General features: G+C 39.9%; 2 protein-coding genes across 3 annotated transcripts; both read right to left on the reverse strand.

Annotated features, from left to right (window-relative positions):
- On the reverse strand, nucleotides 2,595-6,834 carry LOC8065866 (probable plastid-lipid-associated protein 10, chloroplastic). The gene is made up of 8 exons (XM_002466917.2): nucleotides 6,481-6,834; nucleotides 6,302-6,406; nucleotides 6,048-6,188; nucleotides 5,462-5,557; nucleotides 4,278-4,358; nucleotides 3,599-3,685; nucleotides 3,176-3,231; nucleotides 2,595-3,097 (listed from the first exon to the last, which is right to left on the reverse strand). The coding sequence occupies exons 1-8, from the start codon at nucleotides 6,655-6,657 to the stop codon at nucleotides 2,983-2,985; spliced, it is 858 nt and encodes a 285-aa protein (XP_002466962.1). The 5' UTR covers nucleotides 6,658-6,834; the 3' UTR covers nucleotides 2,595-2,982.
- Nucleotides 8,035-11,450, reverse strand: LOC8065181. Of its 2 annotated transcripts, none has more exons than XM_002466918.2 (4): nucleotides 11,272-11,450; nucleotides 9,088-10,460; nucleotides 8,668-8,809; nucleotides 8,035-8,491 (listed from the first exon to the last, which is right to left on the reverse strand). In XM_002466918.2, exon 2 carries the CDS (start codon nucleotides 10,400-10,402, stop codon nucleotides 9,971-9,973), a length of 432 nt encoding a protein of 143 aa, XP_002466963.1. In that variant the 5' UTR covers nucleotides 10,403-10,460; nucleotides 11,272-11,450; the 3' UTR covers nucleotides 8,035-8,491; nucleotides 8,668-8,809; nucleotides 9,088-9,970. The 2 variants fall into 2 exon arrangements, with proteins under 2 accessions (XP_002466963.1, XP_021302625.1); XM_021446950.1 differs by having other exon boundaries at nucleotides 8,640-8,809.

The following is a 12,279-nucleotide window of genomic DNA, read 5'->3' on the forward strand; positions in this document are numbered from 1 at the left end:
TTTTTTAGCGGCATGTGGTCGGCGGACTCAAACTTTGTAATAATTGACCTGATTCTATCAGTCGATAGATGAAGCCGGATATAAAATATCCTTTATCTAAAAAAATAATTTGTGTTCAATCATAGACTAATTAGACTTAAAAGATTCATCTCATAAAATATATCCAAACTGCACAACTAATTTTTTATCTATATTTAATGCTCATTCTATTTAAACATTCGATGGGATAGAGTGAAAAGTTTTTAGGTGGGAACTAAAAAATGTCTTATGCATATATTATGTTGTGTTATAACATATATCAAATTTAATGCTTTCTTAAAAACATAAACTACATACTCTCTCTATTCAATAATACTAAACTCTATGAGGTTACATTCTTTTCATTAATAAAGAAACAAATGGTAGTTTTTTCTACACAGTAGCACTGGTTCAAGCTAAACAGATTCAGAGGGAGGGAGGGATGAGCGGAACCAGTCCCCACCTCTGCAGTCAACCGGGAGGATCAAAAGCAGAGCCTCTCCCGTGTTAGAAAATAACAAAAATAAGGATCGAACATGAGACACATAAATTTTTACGTGAAAAACCTTTAAAAAAAATCACGGATGCCAACCGGCGATCTTCACTATATGACGAGAGTTTATAAAAAACACAAAATACAACGAGATGTCTCTCTCTCTCTCAACTCTTTACATACGGCTTATAAGATATATTTATAGAACAGACTAACTGCATTTAAATACGAAAAAAAATCCGCTAATAAACATACCCCAAACTGCAGACCCTCCATGCCTCCCCGCAATACTTACGATATAATTTGAATCATATTCCAACATCCCGAGATAAGGAGTGCATGTGTGTAATGCCTAGGAATCAAAGCATGTCGGAGCTGGAACAACTAGAGATGTCAATGGCCCTCCTATCTACTATTCTCAATGAGAAAATTCTCTATTAGGAGATAGAGATGGAACCAATTCTTCCCTTTAGAAAACATCTCAAAAAAATTTATGGCAGTTTATAAATGGCATCTATTAATTTAGTTGCCAACTTGACATTTAGTCCTAAAAAATATTTCAATGTTCAAACACTAAACATCACCAGAACTATGTTTGGACATGGTAATTTGAAAAAGACAAGAGCAAAGAATTGTGGTGTGTGCCAAATGTTCATCAAAGGTGTAGAAATTAATTGTGTATGATAGTTGTATTAGAACCCCCAGTAACCACTTTCTTGTCATTCAGCATAGATATGATTTTACTTGTTGGATTGCCAGGAAAGAGCAAGGCTCCTGTCTCTGTTCTCTAGAAAATTCAAAATTGATTGGTACATCTTGAATAGCACTTCTACATTTTCAAAAACTAAGAAAGATAAAGGTTGAGGCCTGTTTGGAATGGAGGAAGAGAGGATAGAGGAATAGAAAAAAAAGGCAGGAAAAGAGTAGGGGATATAATGGGAAAAAAGAGGATTCAAAAAATATAGAAAATGGGCATAAAGTGGTGTTTGGATCGTAGGAATTGTAACACAGGAATCTTAAAGGATAAGAATGATAAAAGGTCATTTGACACCATGATTTACTACCAACTAATAGATGTATAGATGAATTTTATTTGTCTCCTGTGACGGCCTAGTGAACCCAGTCCATCCATAGGTCACCACTCAAATATGTTCAATAGAGTAATAAAGGATTTAACGGATCCAAATTCTTTGTGGGGTCTAGAAGATCGAAAGCATAATAACACAACAAATCCGAGGACCCACCATGACCAAAACCATGTGGTGTATGGTTTGCCACATGCACCTCACTAGTAAAGCACAATATATAATGTATATATATGAGATTGCCAGAGCACCAAGGGGGTCGCAATCGAGGGAATATCCTAGCATTGGGGAAAGAATATTCTCCTAAAAAAATAATTGGCACAACTAAACAAAATTTGACCTCATGGTTTTCCCTGACGAGATGTGATGTGCTATCAATCCAAAGGAAAAAAATAATAATCAATTATACTTCAGCAATCAGCATAATGGCAACCTACGCACAGCAGACTATGAACTCTGAACTCTGAACTCTAAACTTCTGAAGCAGGAGCAGCATGGGTTGACTAAACTTGTTAGGCAGTAGAGTTCTGCATCAACTAAACCGGGCCGAGAAAACCAGATTAAATCATAGTACATGTATTGCATTCAATCTTTTTCTTCCTTTGTCTCTAATTTATCTGGCTCTTCTTCGCAAAAAAAAAAAAAAAAAAAAAAAAAAAAAAAAAAAAAACTGGCTCTTGTTTGGCTTCATGTCTAGCGTACCTCTACTTTCTTAAGACTGAAGGTTTTGTTGCCATCATTGTTGTTAGAACAAATTAACTATCCATAACATAGAATAGAAACTGGTGAGCATTTTATCATCATATGGAGCAAACCCTAAACCCCAAACCCACCCACTGAGCATTTGAAATAATAGTCCAATTTTATTTGATACCTTAACATCCATGCATTTGAAATAATAGAGACTGAACTTTTGGAAAAATACAACTAGATTATTCAGTAACAATAAAGTAACAACAGAAGGAAAGCAAGGTGAAATCACATCTGAGACCACAAAAAAGGTCAATGTCATCAAATAGAATAGAAAACTGGAGTACATCTGCACATTAGTTTTGCTGATCGTAATGTCAAATTACTAATTCCAGAAAATTAGAAATAAGTAGGTACAGTTCTAGTATCCGTACAACACTCAAATGAAATAGAACTATCCAGGAAGCTTTATATATCCACAGCAACTAGCCAGCTACATATTCAACACAACTGGTGTGTAAAAGAAAACATGTTGCACATAATCTCTTAAAACTCAAAATAGATCATGGCAATCTCTTTAAAAACTAAAATGAGGTGATGGTCACATATTTGCATGTCACAAAAAAATGTAGATTGCAAAGCTCAAGGAGAGCTGCCAAGCCATCAGATGATATACTCTTGGTTATCAGAAAACCTTTACGTAAGAGGTTGTGCTTTTGTGAAAACAAATACTCCCCCACCACCAACTGAACGACCCAGGAGCATATCACGATCAAGGTAAGAAAGATAATATAGTCCTCCAGGTGATCGTCTGACATTTAATTCAGTTTAGTAAATACAAAAGACAGGGAACACGGAACGAGGAAACTTAAGCAGTGTGGAAAATTACCTTTCAGGACCACCAACAGGAACTTGAGCTCGAAAGGTTTTAAGGAACTGCAATATCTGCACAAACAAATTCACTACATTGAAATCTGAAACACTTGTCCTATGTTAGATGATAAAGATCAAAGAAATACAACAAACATTGCAAAATTGCAAATGTTAATCATAAATATAATATTTTTCACTTTATATCTCCTTTTTGGCTGTAGACAACAAAAGTTATGACAGGTGGCATGGTACGGAAACTAGCAGCTCTTGAAAGTTGAAACTAACAGAATTCAGAACAATATTATGGAACACACGAAATGTATACCGACGCACATATTTGTCAATGACCAAGAAAGAATAAATAAGATTTTGTTAAATCAAGGATAATATGCAAGTCAACAATCAATTATTTGATATAACCTGGCAGGCTGGCATATACCTGAAGGCTCAAAAATGACCGAGGAAGTATAGCAGGAGCTATTAATGCCTGCAGTTGCTCACTAATCTTGATATTTTCAACAGCGACCTGTTACATGATGGATTGTAAGTTCTAGCAACTAACACTCAAAACCAAGGTCACAAAAGAAGGCAAGATCGCTGTTGTTCAAGAAGGCTAAAGAGTTGAAACAATGACTTTGGGTCAGAAGTTAAGTGTCAAATGTTTAAGCATAGTACAGAGAAAGCAATAGCCACATCTAGATCAGCCATGGCTCAGAGCTCCTGAAAGGATTAATGGCCAAAGAAAACTAAAGACAAAAAATGATAACGCAAGAACAATGCTTTAAAGAGTTTAGGTTAAGACAGTGGAAGATATAACCAAAAAAGGGAAGAAAATTCCAATATTGCACTTGTATGAATCATCAAGTCAGTCCCAGAAAAAAAATCTGGTTATATAGCATCATCTTGCATGTGAATTGAATCATGGTCATGGAGAATGCTAACTTATAATGTAGCTTAATCATTGATACAAGAGTCCTATATAACAAGCAAATACATCATTTCTCATGATGTTCTTCTTACAATGGAAATTGAATGTTTCATCATGAAATTAGCAACTCTTCGCTTTGCATTTTTTAATAAAGTAATCATATTTAGCTATTCTTGAAAAGGAATATTACCTCCTCAAATTGAAGAAAGATATTGCGTTTAGACAGGACAACAAACTTCGCAGAGACCATCAGTGTTGCACCTTCTTGCTCCTATAGAGATCGCTAAAAGAATCAAACATGAAAGAACTGAAAACATGAGGGCCAAAGGCTGAATAATAAATTTGGTACATCATAGCATGCAGAATATGAAGGTAAGCTTAGAAGATGTGAAATATGTCAAAGTAACAAGTTAATTTCTTCTATGTATGAAATACAGTTATGATGTACTTTAAAACATGAAAACTAGCTAGATTCTGAAAGAAAAATTGACCTTGTCAATGAAAATATGAAACTGGTGAGCATTTTATCATCATATGGAGCAAAAAGCACACCTCCAACTATCATACTCTTTATATATTCCAAGTCCATGCATTTAAGTACATCAGCAGCTGTGCTGTCAAGGTAAAGAAGATACTCCATTTATATGGAGGTCACTCTTTCTATTTTTAATTAAATGTAAGTGTTCAAGGTGTAGCTGGAATAATCAAGCATGTCAAGTTGTTCGGCTCAATATAAAAGCACAGTTAAAAAGGGAAGCATTTTTTGGATGTGGTCTGTGCAAAGCAAATAGTAACATTCATACTGCAGAAAAATACAGTAGTTGCAATTCAAGCAGCTCTAATATTATTTGAGATCAACAGAATGCCAGCTATCGGCAACCGGGGAATACTCAGCTGCATCACGTATCAAGCTCAATTCATTGGCTGTACCCAAGCACTGGAAATCTGCTCAATCTGGCAAACCTGGGCTCTACCCAAGTGCAAATTCTACGCTTGGCTCATTATCCAAAATTGCATTTGGACTTAGGACAGATTGGTGCAGCACTGCTAGTCAATGTGGCCTATCAGCAGGCAGACATCTAAATAAAACCGCACATCATCTTGTGACCGAATGCAGGTACACCAAAAGGGTCTGGTGCCTTGCAGCCTCCTGGAAGGCCCAACCGAACCTGAAATCAGAAAAATGACAAGCGAGCTATTCGGCGCTCGATTGGTGGAGAAAGATTACCAACACAATTTACATCCCTCGAGAAGCGATCAGGAGCCTGACCTTCTTATTAATATGAGAGAAATGGAAGGAAAAAAAATGAGAGAGTATTCAGGCATTGGGGAACTGAACACCCCCAAGAGGAACAACGGCCATAGAATGGTTACCTCCAGCAAGTTCTCGATGCTCCACCTTACAACATTCCGCACAGTTCCACCATCTGATCGATCTTTGCACTCAAATTTCTGATATATTTGCCCCACCTGCATATATCCACAAAACACCACCCTGGTCACAAGGCTCCAACCCTTCTCCCTAAATTTCTCAAATACAGTTGCTCAAACACAGCCGTGATAAACAGTAAGAGGAAAATGAACTATCTATACAGAGAAAGCATCTTGTTGACGTACGAGAAGCTAAACACTTATTATCTCAAATGCTTCAAGTGCTCAACCTAGCGAGAGACGTATAACAAACGTGTATTGCACTTTTTAGCAATAATTCTCAGCATCAAACATTTAAAAACGTGCTCAACCTAACGAGAGACGATAAACATAACGAACGTGTATTGCACTTTTTAGCAATAATTCTCAGTATCAAACATTTAAAAACGTGGAAGTTGGCAATTTACTGACATTTTCAGTCGATCTCAAATGTGCTGGCATCTGTAATTGATTGCTAGGTGGTGGCTTTAAGTAGGTATCCAATTGCAACGACGAATTAGGACAGATCGCTGAACACACGTTGTTTAACCTGCAGGGGTGGAAGCCTCTCGGCCGCCTCGAACAGCACAAGCACGTCTGACGCCGATGTGTAACACAGCCTCCAGGTGCCATCGAGCGCCGCGAGATCTAGCGGCGTCCCCTTCCCCGCACCACGCTCCTCCACGGCCACCTGCACATGACACACAAAATCAATCAAACCCAGCACAGCGTCACAAACGCCGCCGGGTTGCGTGAGTGCAAATTGTTAGAGATAGAGAGCGGCCGATTAGGCCTCGTACGTACGACGGCCTCCTCGATGGCAGCGCGTTGGTCGGGCCCCGCCGCGAATCCGCGCCGCGTTTCCTGAACCGCGCGCAGCAGCTCGTGCTTCCTCCGCTCCGTGTCCGCCTGCGAGACCATAGCGTCGCCGTCAGAAGGTGTCGGGTTTTCGTAAGGAGGGGAGGAGCTCGTGGAGTACGTACGGTGGTGGGCGACGAAGCGAGTGGAGCCGTGGCGGCCGCCGCCGCGGCGACGAGTCTCCGGCAGAGACGGGGCTCCCGCAGAGGGCGCGAGCGGAGGCGGTAGGCACAGGGCGGAGACAGCACATGCGGTGGCGTGGTCGGGAGGCGGCGGAGGGAAGAAGGGGCGGCGAGCGCCATTGCTCCGCGTCCGCCGGTCCGCGTTGCTCCTCCGTGCGAGTGGATTGAGCTACAGGAGGATTCTAGGAAGCGTGGCACGGGCGCGCGGCAGGGGCACAGCCGCGGATTGCCCCTTTGCCCCTCGCCTTCCTGACATCCTTCATCTGCGTTCGCTTCACTGAGCGCGTGGTGCGCCGTGCGCCGAGCGGCCGGCGGCGCTTACACGGGCCGGGCCGTTCGCTTCACTGATGTCAGTTTCAAGAAAATTACTGTATTTTGCTATTTAGAAAAAAAACTATATCCTTCCGTATTAACACCAACAAAGCTTTTAGTGAAAAAAAAATATTCCAATAATTCTTCAATTAGATCTCAAATATTAACAAATTTTATTTAGAGTTTCTTGATAGCTGAAGTTGAAAAGCGGAAATGGCTTTCGAGAGAGTGCGCATAACATAAAGAAAAATTGTTGGATGAAAAGATATAAAGAATATTTTTAAAATAAATAACTCTCCAAATGAAAATAAAAGTAGGTAATACAGAGCTTAAGAAAGATTTTTATTAAGAAAGATTTTTATTTTTAACATTGAACAGGAGAGGCATCCCCCTGCTGGTAATTTATTAAAATGAAAATAAAAGTAGGTAATACAGAGCTAAGAAAAGAAAGGATAGGGGGGAAAGGAATTAAGAAAGATTGTTTGAGATATTCAATTATTACATAGCTATAAACATATGCTATATGTAGATAAATAGAAACAGCTTTGTATAAAAAACAAAACTATTTATAATTTGAGACAGAGAAAATACTCTAGAAAATATCTAGTATAACATTAACTCAAATTTTGCTAAATTTGTTTTTGGTTTTGGAAAAAGTTCCGCGCGATCGTGCCCAGACAGACGCGAGTGTCCAGGTGCGGTGCGGCCGTGCGGGGCGTGCGGCGGAAAGCTGGACTGCTGCAGCCTGCAGGCAAATAGGCAATGCCGCCGCCGGCCCGCAGAGTGATCGTGATTCGTGAACAGCTTCTAAAATGGACCAGGCCGAAAGCCCATGGGAATTTGGGCCTTTTGGAGGTTACACCACAAGTCCACAACCACACAAGATGGGGAATAATCCCTAATCCCTTGTCAAGCCTTCGTTTCTACACGTTTGAGTAATTTTCACCATCTCTCTCGTATTACATCTCCTATAAATAATTTAGGATTTAGAATATTAGAGCACTGCTATATCATATCATATTCATATTAACTAAAACATGTCTCCTATACTTTTTTAGAGAAGAGAGGATTAAGAGCTCTTGAAAATTATAGGTATAGATGATGAGATAGGAGATCTGCTGTACCACTTTCATCTCCTAGAATGCTAGTACTTTTTAAGTATATAGGAGAGATGCTCTTAGGACATACAAAAATCAACATGACAAAAGAAAGCCCTAGATTATACTGACCATTTTCTCAGGATGCATAGAAGAAATGGACCAGGATGCATAACATTTTTTCTTACAGACAGACGAGGTGGGGTACCAACAAAACTTCATGCGAAAGAAAAGCATCCACTACTTTGGTAACAGTTGTCAAGTACTACAATCATTACAAGGTATCCAGCATGCTTGGGGTGAAGGCAAGATTGACACAGAAGGATTCGCCTTTAGTCCAAGACCTTAGAAAGATTTCTTCAAACTGCAGGTGGAAGCTGTTCAAACTGCAGCTTGCCAGCTTCATGGAAGCTGATCTTGCTGCTCTTCAATCTGCCATATTGAAAAAGTTGTAAACTGCGGTATCTCAGTTTGATGTTATTGTGTCTGGCTCAGTCCTTATAGCAAAGTGGTAGCATCAAACTTCTCTTCCACCAATTTATGTTCTGCATGACATACAGAACAAATATAATTGTCAAGAAGGGGACCTGAACATCACCCATTAAGTGGGAAAAGAAATGCTCTGGATGTAACAACCCTAAACAAGACTGTGCGGAAAATCTCAAGGTGCAAAAATGCATTATGTTGGCATACCAGAACAGAATGAGCAAAGAAGAACTACCTCTCCTCACTCAGTCTATAGAGCAAGAACATCATCTGTTTTACATGAGCAAAGAGACTGCCTCGATTTATGGCTATTTCGAGTAACAGAGGTTGTGGCATGACAGCAAAAGAAACTAACTTCCCGACATGCTGACATGGACCTGAAAATATCATCGATAACTGTCAGGTTTTCCTGTAATCATCTAGTATGCAACATGCTCTTATATTTTCACTTAATATGCAACATGCTCATAATCAGATGCATACAAGAGGAAGAGGTTCATGTATCAACTATCACCTGCAAAGCAATAGTAATCATGTTCCGACCTGCTCATAATATGCAACATGCTCACTTAATATGCAACATGTTCACTTATATGCAACATGCTCATAAATCATAATCATGTTGCGGCACTGCTACATATGGCTAATCAGTTACCTGGAAAGCATGCTGCTCAGCTGCAGCTAAACAGTTCTCCACAGCAAGGAATGAGAAGGGACTCCATGATTAGTTTCTTGCCATCCGACGATGAAAATAGAATCAGTGATGTTCACCTGCAAAACAAAACAAAACAAAACAAAGCAAATTAATTAACAAATGAAATTAAGTGAGCAATATAATTATACAAAAAGAACAAAACATTTCCCAAAAACGATTAGAACCTGGATGGTCCTGCATACAACAAATGTTAAGGGGAAAAACAAGACAAAAAAGAACATGAGGAAAACATTAAGCGTTAGAAACATAACCTGTAAAAAAGAGTTAAGCAACAGATAGAATTGAGCTATATGAGAACAAACCGTAAATGATTCAAGCTTGATTAGGAACTTGTCAAGCAAAACACTAGTAACAGCTGTACAAAAACTTCAGTCAGCAAAGGCAAGTCAGTTCCCTGTGCCTGGATTACAGGACCAAAGAATCCTTCACATATTTACATTGACAGACACATGTACACCACTCAATTATATTAAATCGCATTCAAGAATCGAAATTAGAAAGAAAATTAGTTGAACATAAAGTAAAACACACAAAATAACTAAATCGGAAGTGTGAAAAAAAAAGTGAAACAGCGAATGATTGTATCAAAGTACCACTAAATCAGAATAGGCGCTCAATCAAAGTTCACGAGTTACAACAAGGTCCCATGAAACAGAATAGATACTACATAGACATTTATTCGGTGCATCTAAGGAGTCTCATATCCCTTCATATAAGTCTACAAAGAAGGAAGCTCTTATAGTTCCATCCTGTAATCGAAGGGAAAGGGGGTAGATAGAACGGAATTAGGTGGCTGGCCGAAGAAAAGGAAGTCTCATTAACTCTAGCTCAGGTCCATGCCATCTCCAACCTGGCTCGGGATTGGAGACACAGCAGAGTAGGACCTCTCGAAGGGGGAAGGATGCAGCTGTGCACCACGCCTGCGCTTAAAGGAACAGCCTTCATTGCTGTCCACTTCATGCTTCCTGCGGATACCCCTCACTGCTTGCTGCTCCAATGGAGAGAGCGGAAAAAACTGTCCACTCACTCGGCAGAGCGAGTTATGGTTGTCATAGAGGATCCTCTGGTTACAGTTTTTGTCGCAGATGTGAGTGGTTCCAGTGAGTTTGCAACGGTACATGTTCCCAAAAATGTGCTCGTTCTGGCACCTCTTGTCACACTTGTGACTAGGGTTTGACCCTTCTGTGTTAAGGATTGCAGACAAGAAAATCACATTGCTGGGCTCAGCAATCACAGATTTGCCAAATACCTCCATTGCACTGCCGCAAGAAAACTCTTCACAGGCCCCTTTCACTTTCTGAGGACAGAATTTTCTGCAACCCAAAACAAAAATTTGCTTCAGAGTTCTGTTTGGGAGCTAGTGAAATGACCACAATGTGCTATTTCTTTATGCTACTGCTGAGCCAACTCATCTGAGTAATATGTGGAAGAAAGGTAGACCACTGTGCATTGGCAATTGTTATGATAAGAACGGATTAACCAACAGTGCGGTAATCTAGCATATATAATTACAAATAAACTATAGCACAATGATTTCGCGCCAACTTTACCCAATTGCCCACGTCATGAATCTGTAAAAAGTTCACTCAGGCGCCTGACAAAAGTTCACTCATCTGTAAAACATGACAATCCACTGAATTTCATGCAGTTTGGTCAACTCTGTAAAAGTTCGTGGTACCAAACCCAAATCTGAGTCGCGGATGATACAGCTGGCATTGAAACCTTGGACGATTTTAAAATTATCCAAGTAGATACATAGAATCTCGCAGACACAAACAAAAACAAAAAGGACCTTGACAAGTCAGCACGCATCCCTTTCAACGATGTAGGTGAACCAGAAACCATCCTCACCAAAAATAAAACAAACGTGGACCCAGAAACCTAACTGCCCCACTCCTCTCATCCCTTCCACCACTGCAATTTTACTAGATCTGAACGGTAAAACCCTCCCCAACCGACAACCACCCCCCATCATCCGCAATAAATTCAAAATAATTCCTCATACAGCCTTGTCTCGGCGTCCAAATCCAGGATAAACGCGACCGAACGATTCAGACTAACACCACCTAAAACCAAAATCAAGACGGGAAAAAGCTTCTGTCGAGTAAAAGCGATGGAACTTACCAGCAAAGGTTGAAGGCGCAAGCCGAGGCAGGAAAGGGGTGGGAAGAAACCGCAGGAGACGACGCGTAGGGCTTGGCCCCCCCTTCTCTCTCTCCCTCCCTCCCTTCCTCTTCGCTTTCTCTCTCTCTCTCTCTACGCCCGTGAAACGCGACCCACGCAGCTAGCAACAACGGCCGGGGAGGAGGAAGGCGCCTGATTTATAGGATCTTTGGCCTTGGCCAAATGACCGGAATGCCCACACATGGGGCGAGCGGCTGGGAGATGTCGACACGAAGCTCAGTCGCAAGTGCAAGCGCAGTGTCCCTGGCTCCCTGCACCAGCGGCGGCTCAGATTGGCTCGGCTCACGGCTCGATCAGTGGGCCCGACCTCCGATAGTTTATCCATACCAGACATTATTAGACATCGCCTCGTCTTTTCTTATAGGATCATGGCGTGGTGGAAAAAGTCTACATAACTCCGACTATTTTATCTTCTAAACTATAAAATCAGATATTTTATTTCTGAACTTTCAAAACCGATCAAATAACCCTCTCGAGTAGTTTTGAAGGGTGCTTTTGTCTTTTTCTTTTTTAGTTTTTCGCTGAATCTTTAAAAAGTCATAATAAATCACATAAACAATTATAAAATGAAAAACTCAATTTTGTTGGACTCGTGATGAGTAGATCTACACAGTAAATATATAGTATGGTATACTTTAGTATAAAGTTTTTACGATAGCTTTAAATCTATGTTTTCCTATAATTAATTCAAATAATTCATATATATAGTTTCTATGGTTCAATTGTGGTAAAAATTTTATGATGAGCTCACTATTGTATTCCTGAACTATGGTAAAAGTTTTGTACCCACTGGATTACATATAACTTAGTCATAGATAAAGCATAGATTTAACAAGAATAAAGCTAAATAAACCTATAACTAAGTTATACGTGATCCAATAGGTATAAAATTTTTATCATAGTTCAAGCATATAATAATGAGCCAGCCATAAAAATTTAACCACAATT

Source organism: Sorghum bicolor, chromosome 1, assembly GCF_000003195.3.
Source record: "Sorghum bicolor cultivar BTx623 chromosome 1, Sorghum_bicolor_NCBIv3, whole genome shotgun sequence".
Lineage (NCBI taxonomy): Eukaryota > Viridiplantae > Streptophyta > Magnoliopsida > Poales > Poaceae > Sorghum > Sorghum bicolor.